Source organism: Girardinichthys multiradiatus, chromosome 3 (genome assembly GCF_021462225.1).
Source record: "Girardinichthys multiradiatus isolate DD_20200921_A chromosome 3, DD_fGirMul_XY1, whole genome shotgun sequence".
NCBI lineage: Eukaryota > Metazoa > Chordata > Actinopteri > Cyprinodontiformes > Goodeidae > Girardinichthys > Girardinichthys multiradiatus.
In genome coordinates, this window is record NC_061796.1 from 20753835 (window position 1) to 20768677 (window position 14843).

At 39.9% G+C, this 14843-nt stretch overlaps 1 protein-coding gene across 1 annotated transcript in view; it reads left to right on the forward strand.

The window, feature by feature from the left end:
- Window positions 1-14843, forward strand: part of LOC124866321 (vacuolar protein sorting-associated protein 13B-like) — a 370362-nt gene that overhangs the window by 303155 nt on the left and 52364 nt on the right. Inside the window, exons 42-46 of the mRNA XM_047362057.1 lie at window positions 2829-3025; window positions 5117-5298; window positions 6690-6910; window positions 6996-7127; window positions 13797-13958. Coding sequence (XP_047218013.1) covers window positions 2829-3025; window positions 5117-5298; window positions 6690-6910; window positions 6996-7127; window positions 13797-13958 — 894 coding nt within the window. The remainder of the gene's footprint in view (window positions 1-2828; window positions 3026-5116; window positions 5299-6689; window positions 6911-6995; window positions 7128-13796; window positions 13959-14843) is intronic.

The window sequence follows — 14843 nt, forward strand, 5'->3', positions numbered from 1 at the left end:
TCCTGGAAATGAAACCCAAAACATTTTAGACATTATTCTGACTGAAATTTTGCCCAAGGTCTATCTGCCAGGCTCACTTTGTTGAATGTTTGTGTAAAACACAGATTGGACTCATCCAGCTGGGGGAATGTCAGCTATTCAGACTTGCATATTGTTTTTCAGATAAGGTACACACACAATCAGGCAGAGGAAACTCGCACTGCCCACGCCGCATCATGTCCTCGCATACAAACACACACCTGTGTATACACATACCATTTTCTTTTTCTTTCACAGAACTGGAGAAGTCCTACTCTGGGATAGACATATATACAATCCATTGGATGTTTGTCAGGTGTGCTCACCTCCCAGACTTTATCCATCTTCTTTCCAAGCATAAATTGGCTGTCATTCATCTCAACTTTCTTTCCATCGCCAGAACTACACGTGGACAGGAACATTCAGCAGTGCACATGTATTTCACTGTACCATGTACGCCTCAAATATCCATTTGTGCATGTCGTCATATGTACAGGATATCGCAGGTGCAGAGAAAGAGCATGTATGGTGTTTTAGCAAACTAGCTCTGGGAGTTCTCAAAAGGGATTCAGTGAGTTTCCACTCTGGTGGCTCAGTGTTGGGATTGCGGGTGCACAACTCTGTCAGATACAATTAGGAGGAGTTAATTCTAGGAAAACCTGTGTGACGGTTCATACATGATGTAAGCTTCAGTTACCTCATGCGCCTGACAAATGGACACACACATTATGTTTGCGTGTGTGTGTGGGGGGGACAATCTGGAGAGTTTGGTAGTTGTCCAAGGTGCTTTATACCTGCGGTGAACAATTCACTTGTTAACCCACATACACACACTTATTCATGATGTTCTGCCTGCTGTTCTTCAGGTGTGTTCTCAGGAGTACTCTGCCACTTTTGATCCATCAGTAGCAGAGTTGTGCAGGCAGTAAAGGGAATGTGAGAAGCTGCTTTAGTTCACACAGCAGAACAGGACACATGTATTTTCCGTTTGGCATGGAGCCCTACGATTCATCACATCTTCTTTAAAGGAGAGCATGAGCAGAAGCTGTTGTTATTCAGTGTGAAAACTGGCCACAGCTATTCGACACTGATGACTGTCATACACTTGTCAAGTGTTAGGCATCTGGCCATGTATTGTTACGGTGGAGATGAGTTGCACTCCTACTATGTTGGTGGTCTTCTGTCAAAGCGCTGTCGTTTTTTGACTAGTGGAGAAATTTATAGATAGTTTTTGTCTGATTAAGGCAAAAATCGAGGCTGTAATTGAGGCAAACTTAATGATCTTTCTGTATTAAACAGACACTGAGAGAAGATTAAGTGTTTCTCAGTAGAGTAACAGAGTGATTTAAAGCTAAAATGGTGTTGTAAAAAAAGGTTTTACACTCTCTTGGGTTGTTATTCTGACTGGGAATGGTTAGCTTTTTGTATTTTCAGTACGTACTAGTCCCAAGAAAGTGATTAGCGGTGCACTTCATCCAACCAATATTTTCTATGTGCAAAATAAACAAAATAATTTCCCACTTCAAATGTAAGCAGTGTTTATAGGTTCAGAAAGTAGAGTTTGTATAAACAACTGACCATTTGGAGATGTGACTTATTATAAAGCAGTAGAGATCAGCTTTGTTCTTTGCCCCACTTGGATTAGATGTTAGTATTAATTCAACTAATTTGGACATTAGGAAAGGGATCTACTGCAGATAAAATTATCTGCCTATAACCCTTTCATAGATCCTCTCTTCAAAAATCCTAATCTATTCCTGTAAGGGTCCTGCGAGGATCAGTGTTCGGTGTTTTGCAGTCTGCTGCAGTTTTTAACTTTTAATGTGTAACTGCAGGAATCCAAAAACTGCTGGAGTACCTGTTGTGTAATAACAACCACTTGTTCGTCATCAGGAACAATGGTTACACCAAAGCTAATTATTAAGATCTGTTTGTTTGAAAGGAATAATTAGGTCTGAGTCTTGATTTAGCATAAAACCTGATTGTTTAATAGACAAACCAAAGGTTATAGATGAGAATGTCTGTATGATTAACTTTTGGTTTCAGGAGGAAAACATTCCTCAAAGGCTCTCTGGCAAACAGCTGATGAATATCTGACTTTATGTCGGAAGAGTAACATTTAATTTTTTTTTTGTAAAAAATATAGATTTATCACTGACTTCAGAAGTAGGATGTTTGCTTAGAAACAAAAGAAACACTCAGTTTAGCATCTGTCTGCTCAAAAAACACTTTTCGGAGGTATTTTCTCATTGTTCTCATTGTCCTTTTAAAACCTCTAAACTGTCTGCCAACTTTGTTCTGTGGTTTTTGGTGCATACTAGTTGATTGTATTGAATGAAAAGAACAATGATAGACCATTATGTTTTAGTGATTACATGTTCTGCTAATATAACGAAGGTTGAAATGTGGTCAAAACTATCAGGTGAGCAAACGTTTGCCTGCTTTTTTCAACTCATATATGAAGGAGTGATTTTCCAGACATTCAGCAACCATTGTTTGCTTCAGATTCCTGGTTGTGCCTAGTTAAAGGCATGCTTTTTTTTCTTATTGTCTGTAATTAGGAATTCATTTAAGCCTGTTTTTGTTTTATTCTTTTAGGTTCATGAACATTTTTTGGGTAGTCCAGAGGACAAAAAGACATTTAATATGATAGATATTCACACAATTCAATTAGCTACAGAGAACAGCAGCAGAACAACTGCCAATCTTAAAATAAACATTCAGCATACAGAAAGCCAAGCCCCTAAATAAGATGCATATTTAAGAGTTGCTTTTGGAAGTTGTGTAAATTACTGTGTCATTGCCTTCAGGTACCATGCAGTCTGGAGTACTGGGATGAGCTCCAGCAGGCCTTTGTCCTATACCGGGAGTTCAGCCTGTCAGAAAGCTGTGCTTGCCAGCTGCAGCTGCCCAGCCTCAGCCTCACTGAGCAGCAGAAGGAGCTGGTGGCCTCAGACCTCTGGAGAATCGTGCTCAACCATAACGGAGAAGGAGGAGATGAGCAGAGGTGAGGCAAACCCTGATTTACCTTTAAAATTGTGATTGTATGTTAAAGATTGCAGCTCATTGGAAAGAATAATCATCTAAGTTGGATTCCATCTTTTCCCTTCACAGACATTTCAAGCTGTGTTTAAAGAAAATGCCAAATTTATCATTAAAACTGACTTGCAGCTTGTAAGCAGCGATATTCTGCCAGTGCCTACAGATCCTCCATATCTTATCTGTTTCTCTGACAATGTTTCTTTTACCTACAAAATGCACAAAATGCTGCAACAAAAAAGATTTGAAAGCTTTGGGGGTTCCTTCAGTGTTTTTTTGGAACTGGGTGCAGCCTTTAATAATCAACTCCTATAGAACAACAAGGCAACTCAGAAACTACATCTTGCCTTACTTCAAAATAAGGATCTCAAACACAGATCAAAGATGGTGTCAAGCTAACGCACACACTTTCCTAAATGCATTCTAATATTGTGAGATTTCATGGCTCAAGATCTTGTTACACCCGTGATAAAAGCAGGGGTCGGTAAGATTGAAACAGCACTACATAAGAGTACAAAAATATTTACTATATGCATCTCTAGCTGTTTTTTTTTTTAAATGAATACACCCAGCCTTAGAAAGACCTTATTAAAACCTACATCAGGTACGTGTGTGGATCTATAGTCTGTTCCCGTCGGGTGTGAGGAAAAACAGAGGCAGAGTGCTCCCAGACTGCAGAGCGCAAAGATCTGAAATGTGTCCCTCGCCCCACATCTGGTGTGCAGGAGCAGGGAGCGGGCTTGGAAGGCGTTCAGATAGGCCTAATGAGATTTCCCAGCACACCAAGTGCCTGTCAGGGCCCATCCGGATTCCTTCCTGCTTACCTTGAGTGTATCTAATCGAGGGGAAGCTCAGGGGAAGCACAATGAGTCAAACCCCCTTTAGGTTGGCTCATGAGCTGTTGGGCCTTTCTTAGCCTGGGCTGCACAGGGCTGGATCCTACCAAACTCTTAACACTTCACAGAGCTTCTTCGTACTTCATTCTTCTTGCTGCCACTGGTTTCTCTACTCATTTCCCTTGTGTCACGGTTAGCCTTCTGTTACATCTCTGGGGTCTAGTTTTTAAAAAATGGAAGTCTGGCATTTCGTCCTCCATTTCTTGTCTGACTTCATCCTTTTTTCTTTCTTTTCCATTTTTGCTTCCTTTTGGGATTTAGAAAAGCTTTTATGTAAAAGAAGTGCCAAGCTCACATTCTGTGTGGTTAGACAACTTCAGAAAAGAAGTGGGATGGAATGAAAAAAAATATCCAAAGAAGAAACACAGAACTCTCTTCAGAACCAGATACTGTGTAAAGTAAAATAAACATCTGCACTTCATTACAATCATCCTCCACACTCTACATTTCCTTTATGTTTAAATTATTTGTCCTTTTTGATCAAAATTGATCCCCCTTTCCCTACTCCCTCATTTCATCTGCCATACTTTAGTTTCCAGCAGAAAAATAACTTGGCTGCCCTGCCAACTGGAAGTAATGAAAATTGTCAACATATGATGGTTATCTGTTTAAGGAGCACTCTGTTGGACCTGCATTTTTCACTTATTGAGAGTTTTTCTCTCAAAGTGGATCATGGTAGCAGCAAATTATAGGACAAATGGTCATTCATCTCAACTACTACCAGTTTAACATCATCAACCATGACATGCAATTAATGTCCACCAAAGGGTTTTTCAGGAAACTGTGGCTGTAATAATTTACCTAACAACCCTGGACAGTGAGGAGGCCCTCTCTACATTATTGTCTCTTTCATTCCAGGTTTTCTGAATAGTCCTGGTTTTTGTCTCGATGTGGATTTATGTGACGATCTCATACAATTTTTAAAAGATGTATGAATGTTATTGCTTCCATCTTTTTTTTATAGAAGAACCAATGCTTTTTGATATCATTGCATAGATTTTTCAGAGAAATCTCCAAAATCAATTTTTAGTAATCATAGTTTTACATTTATCTCTCTAATTATTATCACTGGAAATATCTTCATGTTGTTTGAGCACTGTGATGATTATCATCATCATCATTATGATGAGATGTTTTACTGAACCAACATTTCTCTCCTCCAGTTCAGATAGTGATTGTGGGTCCCAGCTCCCATGTGATCAGTTGGTGTCCCCAGTAGCGCTGGCAGCCTGTACCCGTGTTGACTCCTGTTTCGCTCCCTGGTTTGTCCCTTCATTGGGTGTGTCCTTACAACTAGCACAGCTGGAAGTTCACCTCTGCCACCACCTGGAGCAGCTGGGTACAGGTAGGATTGAATAAAAAGCACTGCATCACAAAGTCTAAAAATGAACCCTAACTGTAAAAGTCTGGGGAGAAACTTGCTTTCTCAACCTTTTGGTCATCTAGACTTTACAACCTGAATTATAGTTTAAACCATTTGTAACAGTAGAATGCTTTTCAAAAGTATTCACATTTTGTCATGTTTCAAGCAAAAACCTCAATGTACTTTAAAGTGATTTATATGACCAACCAACACAAAGTATTGCGTAATTGTGAAACAGAGGTAAAATAATATATATTTAAAAGTCCTTGCTAATAAAAATCTGAAAGTGAGGTCAGGATTTGTATTTTGCCTTCTTTAGTCTAATGTGGAAGAAGGTGCTCTGGTCAGAATTCAACGTTTGACTTATATGCAACACAATAAGTGTGGTTAAAAACTAATATTGCACATTATGCTGAACACGGTATTGCCATGATAAACTATGATGGTGTTGCATCATGCTTGAGATATTTTTTCTCATCAGAATAAAGAAAGTTGTGAGAATTAAAAGGAAAATGGATGGAGTGAAATGTACAAGTCAAAGAGGCTGCTTAACTCTTGACATTCGAGCAGAGGTTCACTTTTCAGCAGGACAATGACCCTAACCATAAAGCCAGAGCTACAATGGTATGGTTAAGAACAGAGGTCCCCAACTAAAATAGCTGGAGGTCCACTATCCAAACACTTTGGGCTCCAAACCTTTGAAATCAACTGACAAAAATATTTTCCAGGCGGATAGCCTTGGTCAGAGTTCTTATGTTTGGTTCATGTGTCAGAATGGCCCAGTCAAAGTCCATATCTAAATCTAAATGAGAATATGTGGAATCTTGTGTTATTTTTATTTGTAGAAAAAACAACATTATTTTCCTTTCACGTCACAGTTTTGCACTACCTTGTGTTGGTCTATCACATCGGATCCCAATGAAATACATTGAAGTTCTGGTTGGAACCTGACAAAATGTGAAAAATGTTCAAGGGGTATGAATACTTTTGCAAGGCACTACACATCGAAGCCTTTTGTTTGACTGTCTAGATTATTTTCTCTTGGCAACAACTTGACTTCTTTTATAAAACTCAAAGATAGACATTTATGGAGTTTTGCATTTCATACTTTCTTGTTCTCCTGAAAATGGGTCAAGATCTACTGCACCTGTGGAGAATAAACATATCTGGTTAGATTTAGGTTGACCAAGACCAATGTTCTACCTCAGATTACAACCTTTGAGATTTATGTGTGTTGATGAGTAGTCAGGTCAATTCAATTCAATAAAAATTTTTTTAGAACATGCAAATAACAATTTGTACATATTTATGAATTTTTATAACTGGGAATGTTTTTGATCATCTTTAAGTGCAAATGTTTCTCATTTGTCCAGTTCCATCAAGGAAACTTCATCCGTTCCTACCAGACAGGAAGTTACCTCAAGAACAAGAGTTTATGGTGATTGGTTTTCGGGAGCCCCAGGTCTTCATGCGTCAGTGGAACAATGGACCTCGTCTCTGTAAGGAGATGAGCTTTTCCACCCAGTTGGACTGCAAACTACTGGAGTACCGAAACCTAACCCACCTGCAGCTTCTGCAGTCTTGTGCCCTACAGGTTAGCTCAGAAAAACTCAGATATCTTGATTGTTCAGAAGAAAAGTAAGACCTGTTGATTTGAAATGTTATTTTATGTCTTTTAGGGCCAGGCCACCACTATGAGCTGCCCCCAGAACACCTCGTTAGCTGTTAATGTGTTTGTGGATCCCATGTTCCTCAATATTAGCCAATATGCCATCCATACCATGGACACTGCACTGCTCAGCTGGCAACAGGTACAGATAGTATTCAATACATCTCTCCATGGGGGTCAGTTAACTCTAATGTCAGCCAGCCCCACCGGGCTTATAACTTAAAGAACCAACCCACCTGACATTAACTTTATTTTGCCTCCCCTCAGAACTAGTTTCTTGATTGAAGAGGTAAAAAAATGTTTTAGGGAGTGTGCTTATTTTACACAGATCTAGAGAAACTATTATTTTTCATGGCTTATATTTGTGGGTTTGTTTTCTCTTTTTTGTATTATGTTTTGTTTTTTCACTGGTGGAGGTTTCCCCACAAACTCCTGCATCAGTCTGGGGTCTACATCACTAATACTGACTCTTTTTGATTCATTTTGTTACTATCTACACAATGAAAATAGGATGAAGTACAATTTATACAGTCTGCTGCACAAAATCTGCTCATTAACATACACCGGCAAAGTTATACATCTAACATGGGTCTAAATGTTTCCCACAAACATTTATTCTGTAGGAAAAGGTTGCAGACATACAACCTGCCTAAATTCGCTCTCAGGAGCTCTTGCATCTCACCTCTGCTGCTGTGGTTCACAATAAAACCTACAGAACCACCAAACCCTCATTTCTCAGTACCTAACTTGAAGGGTCCTCTTACTTTAGACCATTTCAACCGTTAAAAACTTTGAAAAGATTTTATACTTGTCTCATTTAACAGTGAATGTAGATGCTTTAGCCGCCATGTTTGTTTTGAAACATTGTTAGTTGGAGCTTACAAACAACTGGAGCTGAAGCGATGTAGACAAGTAGACTCCCATTCTACTGGCCAGGGGTGTATGCATGCGTAAAGTGGAACAATGGTTACTTTTATTAAAAAGTTTAAGAAATTAAAAACACATAAATCCACAGTCCAACCTTGCGGCACCCCGCCAGGCTGTCAGTTGTGAATCTTTCTATTGGGTGTCAGATAAAAAACATAGTTGGTGCTTGGGCACCTTTAATTTTATTTAGAGATCTGCCTCTTTTTATTTTTAATCATGATTGTATGCCAAAAATTATAGTTCCTAGATCTAAGGAATAACTAACTATCAGAGGTAAATGAGTAATTTGTTAAAGAGTAAAAAGTTAAATGTTTGAAAGTTACTTTCTTAGCTTGTCATTGTTGCATATGGATGTTTATATTAAGCAATCAAAGAGGCACTATATACCCTCTACATTTAGATAGTGGAATCCTTCAGAAAGTTAAGGGGAGGTTTGGATATTGTCTTATGTATATTTTGTTTGGCTTGTATATAACAGCTCCATGTGGCACTAAGAGAAAGCATTAGAAATCATAAAAAATGTGTGCACAATTAGAGAATATGGTAAAAGACTCTTTTGTCCCAGATGAAATATGAGTTAATTTGACAAACAGAGTGGATTCCATTAGACCGGCTCAGGTTGTATGCCAGCAGTAATAAAATTTTCAGAAGGGAATTGCCTTTCTGTTTGGTGTAAATTGTGACTAAGAGGACACCAGTGTTTGGTCCTCATCATTTTCCCAGATTTCAGCTCTCAACGCTGTTTCTGGTAGCCAGGATATTTGTATGTGAAGTGATGCCCATGAAAACATGGTAAAACTTGATTGGTGACACCTGCCAAGAATTCATCTGGGCCTAGTTCCCCACCCAGATGTTTATTCTCTGTACACACTTTCATAGACACACACACTCACTGGCTTTAGATCCCATATCATGGCTCTGCTTTGCTTAGCTGTGCTGACTCATATACTGGCCTCTGGAGACACAAGTTTCTCTCATGATTTTACATGCGTGCAGAAACTCGGTGCCAGGTGAAAGAAATAATAACTGATGGTTTTTAAAAACAGCTGTGGTCTTTTACCTGTGGAAAATAAAATTAAACAAGCTGTATAAAAATACACTATGAAATGATTGTTCTGGCTGGACGTTTATTGCCTTAATTTTCACTCAGTGACATCACTGAAGCTTGACTGTTTACTGATTTTTTAGGTTTGATCCGTGGCGTCATCATAGCACAAGTCATTGTTCCCTATTTATGCTGGTTATTTCAGTCATAAATAAAGCTTCGGACTGTTGCTAATGTTGCAGTTAAAGGCCATTTGGGGCTCCTATTGAGTGTGTGCCGTATGTTGCAACTTGCTTTCAGGACTGACATCCTCTCGTTCAAACACAATCTCTACCAATCTCTCATACAGTAATTGTAGCTGTAAAAAAATGAAGCCACTTTTCTTGTCTCAACAGATGTACAGGGGTTGGACAATGAAACTGAAACACCTGGTTTTAGACCACAATAATTTATTAGTATGGTGTAGGGCCTCCTTTTGCAGCCAATACAGCATCAATTCGTCTTGGGAATGACATATACAAGTCCTGCACAGTGGTCAGAGGGATTTTAAGCCATTCTTCTTGCAGGATAGTGGCCAGGTCACTACGTGATACTGGTGGAGGAAAACGTTTCCTGACTCGCTCCTCCAAAACACCCCAAAGTGGCTCAATAATATTTAGATCTGGTGACTGTGCAGGCCATGGGAGATGTTCAACTTTACTTTCATGTTCATCAAACCAATCTTTCACCAGTCTTGCTGTGTGTATTGGTGCATTGTCATCCTGATACACGGCACCGCCTTCAGGATACAATGTTTGAACCATTGGATGCACATGGTCCTCAAGAATGGTTCGGTAGTCCTTGGCAGTGACGCGCCCATCTAGCACAAGTATTGGGCCAAGGGAATGCCATGATATGGCAGCCCAAACCGTCACTGATCCACCCCCATGCTTCACTCTGGGCATGCAACAGTCTGGGTGGTACGCTTTGTTGGGGCTTCTCCACAACGTAACTCTCCCGGATGTGGGGAAAACAGTAAAGGTGGACTCATCAGAGAACAATACATGTTTCACATTGTCCACAGCCCAAGATTTGTGCTCCTTGCACCATTGAAACCGACGTTTGGCATTGACATGAGTGGCCAAAGGTTTGCCTATAGCAGCCCGGCCGTGTATATTGACCCTGTGGAGCTCCTGACGGACAGTTCTGGTGGAAACAGGAGAGTTGAGGTGCACATTTAATTATGCCGTGATTTGGGCAGCCGTGGTTTTACGTTTTTTGGATACAATCCGGGTTAGCACCCGAACATCCCTTTCAGACAGCTTCCTCTTGCGTCCACAGTTAATCCTGTTGGATGTGGTTCGTCCTTCTTGGTGGTATGCTTACATTACCCTGGATACCGTGGCTCTTGATACATCACAAAGACTTGCTGTCTTGGTCACAGATGCGTCAGCAAGACGTGCACCAACAATTTGTCCTCTTTTGAACTCTGGTATGTCACCCATATTGTTGTGTGCATTTCAATATTTTGAGCAAAACTGTGCTCTTACCCTGCTAATTGAACCTTCACACTCTGCTCTTACTGGTGCAATGTGCAATCAATGAAGACTGGCTACCAGGCTGGTCCAATTTAGCCATGAAACCTCCCACACTAAATGACAGGTGTTTCAGTTTCATTGTCCAACCCCTGTAAATAACAGTAAAACATCTTTGTACTGCATGTGTCCATGCTATGTTTGAAAATGTTGCAAATTTTACTGATGAAAGTTAGACTTTTGTAAAGGAATCATATGGTGAGAAGCTCTTGTGTGGGGGGCAAGTAAACACAAACTGTGTGCTCAACGTTAATTGATAAGGACCACTTGTTTAAAATAAACGTTGGATCTTATAGTTTATCATTTCATTCAGTAGTAGTCAGAGATGTTAAAAAGGCTCTGTCGTTCTGCGACAAAAATACATTTTTGGTAATAATTCTCCTGTTTCATTAGGTCAAGGCTAACAGGAAGGCCTGTTGGGGAGTGACCTGCAGGACCAGCACTGAAACAAAGCAGATTCCTCAATTTATTCTGCTGCAATGTTACAAGCCAGGCAGTCATAACAGACCACTACAAAAAGAGAGATGGACCTTCTCTAGAGGGACTGCAGTCATTTAGCAATGATCCATAATAATGTCTGTGATACACAGCTCTGGTTTTAAAATGAAAATCAGTTTCCATCATTTTGCATAAGCCAAATTCTTGTTATCAACATCAATTTATTATTTACACCATATGATCAAAGCAAAGGGCTGACCTGTTTCATTGCTGTAACCTTTATGTCTTCACTCAGAAAGAACAGTTAGGTCCAGAGGTTTTGTAAAATAAGTTTTCAAAGATTTAAGGATTTTTCTTTTCTCTTTTTGTTTTATTTGCTTCATCCCCTTCCACTTAGTGGCCCCAACCCTGAGGCCTCATGCCTCCATTTTCAACTATCCGTCCCGAGTGCCTTTCTCAGTCTTTGTTCCCCTCAGTTCCTAACTCAAGGGAAGTGGCTTTGGTGGAAAGCCACACAATAACCCAGTAGTATTTGCACATTGTGCTTTCTCACAGAACAGTCACAGGCTGTTCCATATCCAACTGAGACAACAGGATTATTTCTTTTTATTTTGTTTTTCTCTGCTCTTTTCATCCCTCAATAATTCTCTGGGTTTGTTTAGCAACCGGAAAGAAAGTAATGCAAATATCTAGTTCCTGGCTGTAGTGGAGGTGTGTAATACTCAAGCCATTTTTAGAAGACTATATCAATGTTTGTAGATCAGAATTAGGTTCAATTTCTCATTTACAACATTACTGTAACATCCACAGTGTCCCATTGTATTTGCATTGTGTCTGGAATGACAGCCATTACTCACAATCAGTTTTCCAGACATTTCACTGTACCTTGCCATTTTTACAAGGGCCATACAGCTATGTGTTGGAGACTAGATGGATTAGGGTAAAGGGTACTTTGATGCCTAGTAGGACAGTGTCTGAAGAAGAAGCTGTCATCTTGGGCTCTTTTACAAGATTTATTAGCCAAGTGATTAAAATTCTTTGTATTAGTGTTTATCCCCTTTAAGCCCCATTACATACTTAAAGAGTGAGTATGATTATAAAAAGAAGCTTTCCAATAAGTGGACCACATTAGCTTGTGAATCAGAGCAGAAAGACGATACGGTCTAAGAGTGGGCTTAGCAATGGCATCTTAAGATGGCAGCAGGAAGTTTGTAAATCGCAGTGTCACATTCAAAACGGGCGTAGATAGTGTTCCACTATAAAACTAGAAATGCCTTTAAACTCGCTGCCACAGCTGTCCCTTCTATATTTTACTCTTTAACTCTCATATACACACACACACACGCGCGCACATCTATCATCACTTGTTCTTTAAGTGGTGTAAACTTTCCCATCCGTTTTCAATCTAATCAACTACTCCAGGATCTCGAACGTGCTTGGCAGTCAGACTCTGAGATTTTACTGCCAGCCTCTTTTTTTAACCAACACCGACTTTTCTGTTCAGAACATACTGGCCAGATTACTCTATTCTTTGTTAGCATATTTGAGTAATTATTGAGAAGCTGTATGAGCTACATTTGTGTTTGTCAGGATCTGAACAGTGGGTGTGCAAGAGAGACCCCATTAGGATGAGTCTTGAGAAGAAGCTCAAATGAATCTTGCACCCTAATAACAGCAACAGTCTAACTCCTATGTACACTCAATTGTTTGGTGTTCTTTAAAGCAGGAGAGTTGACACATGCTGTTATCTTCCTGTTACGGTTTTAATAGCAAGACAGTGAGCTTTCCTTTCTGCATGCAAGGTAACGTATGTGTGAGCAGGGGCCATTTTTAAGGAAGACAACTTTCTGTAAGTTATTTCTCATTGAACCAGTGCCCTGGGAGGACTGGACACCATCACAGTATTTTCCACTAGCAAACACACTTTATCAATGGCTGTTACCTACCAACAGAAGAAACGTCAGCCAGCGGTGGATGTTCTTGTTATAAGATTTGCAAAATCAATAAAATATTTGAAACAAGCTTTCCTTTATACTTGCATGAGACATGAAGTTCACATTGTACATCTGACTTGGTCTTCATAATATGTACAAAGTAACAAAGCAATTCATAGGTCTAACCTTTTTCACATTTTGTCTTTTTATAACCACACATTCCAATGCTTCTTACCTTATTGTAAAGTGGAAGGAACAACATACATGATTTTCTTACAAATAAAAATCTGAAACATTTTTTCATTCATTTTCAGCCACCCTGAGTCAATGCTTAGGCTATGCAACTCTGGTTACAGCTGCAAATCATTTAGGATAGGTCTCTATCAGTTTGCACATCTAGATATCAGGACAGAAATTTTTCAAGCCCAGTTAGATTGTATAGATGGTGAACATTGTTTTTCAAGTCTTGCTGCAGCTTCTCAATAAGACTTAAGTCCATTCCAAGCACATTAATATCCACACTTTATTCTGAGCTCTAGTTGTAAGTTTAGTGTTAATTACCACTGCTGGAAGGTGAACCTCCACCACAGTTTTAAGTGTTTTGGCACCTCTAACGATTTTTCTTACAGTACCTCCGTGTATTTAGTTCCATACTTCTTCCTATCAACTACCCACAGCATGATGCAGCCACCATTACCTTTCACCATGGACACAGTGGGTTCAGGAGGTGTTTGGTGTTGTAGGGTATGGGTACTTTTGCAAGGACCTGCACAGCCAGCATTTATGTTTCTGCTCATTCTTTTTACCACAGTCTCTGTCCTCTCTCCTTCATGTCATCTCTACAACAACCCATACTCTAGCCTATCCCTCTTACATCTCTTTTTTTTTCTCAGAATGGGAACCAGGATGGGGAGGAGCTACTCTACAGTCACTATGTGATTTGTAATGACACAAATGAGACCCTGCGCTTTGGCCAGGTGGACACAGATGAGAATGTACTGCTGGCCAGCCTTCACAGCCACCAGTACAGCTGGAGATCCCACAAGTCGGCTCAGGTAGTGCACACATGCCGTTCACATGGATAGCCCTGAGGTTGGCAAATAGTGCAGAGGATGGGAGATATCTGATGGAGCACATCTTTGTGGTTTTGGTTGGTTTCATTACAATAGATCTACAACAAAACTGAAATCCAGACTCTAAACCTTTATTTACAGTTTAGATTTTATGGGCAATATGAAAATTGCAACCCTTTATATTTTGAATCACATTTAACTGTTTTCTTGACCACCTGAAACAATTATGTGGCCATACATGGATCTAGTTATGGATCTGACTGTGTAACAGAATTTACACGGCACAGAAACACAAAGCGCACAGACAGTGGAAGATTTCTAACAGATTGGATTTATAGAAACATGCACAAAAACATTCTGTGCCACATTTATTTGATCGCAGATGCACATTTAAAGCATGTGCTGAATGGCGCACAGGAACTTGAGCATTGAACAGAGAGCAGAGCATTAAAATATTGTCCTCAGAGGTTCAAACACACACACACCTTCATCAGTGTGCAGCAGCTATATGAGTGTTCCTGTCAGCGTTCTCAGACATTTCTCTGACAGCATTGTTAAAGAAGATTGATTATATTTAACCCTTTGTGGTTTTGAGGTTGAGTGGAGGGTGGGCTGGTGATCTGTGGCATGTGTGTGCATTGTGTGTATGTGTATGTGGTACGCACATGTTCCAGGACCCCCATGTGTTCCACAATGAGTGTGAGAAAGTCAAGCTTGAGAAAAGACATGGCCATAATTGCTCGCAGTAAGTCAGTAAGTCAAGTTGTATTAATCATCAACCATAGTTAATCTGTGCTTATACCTCACTCTCACTCACACACTCTGTGAGTGGCAATCTGGCATATCGGCACAGCGAATACCACATCT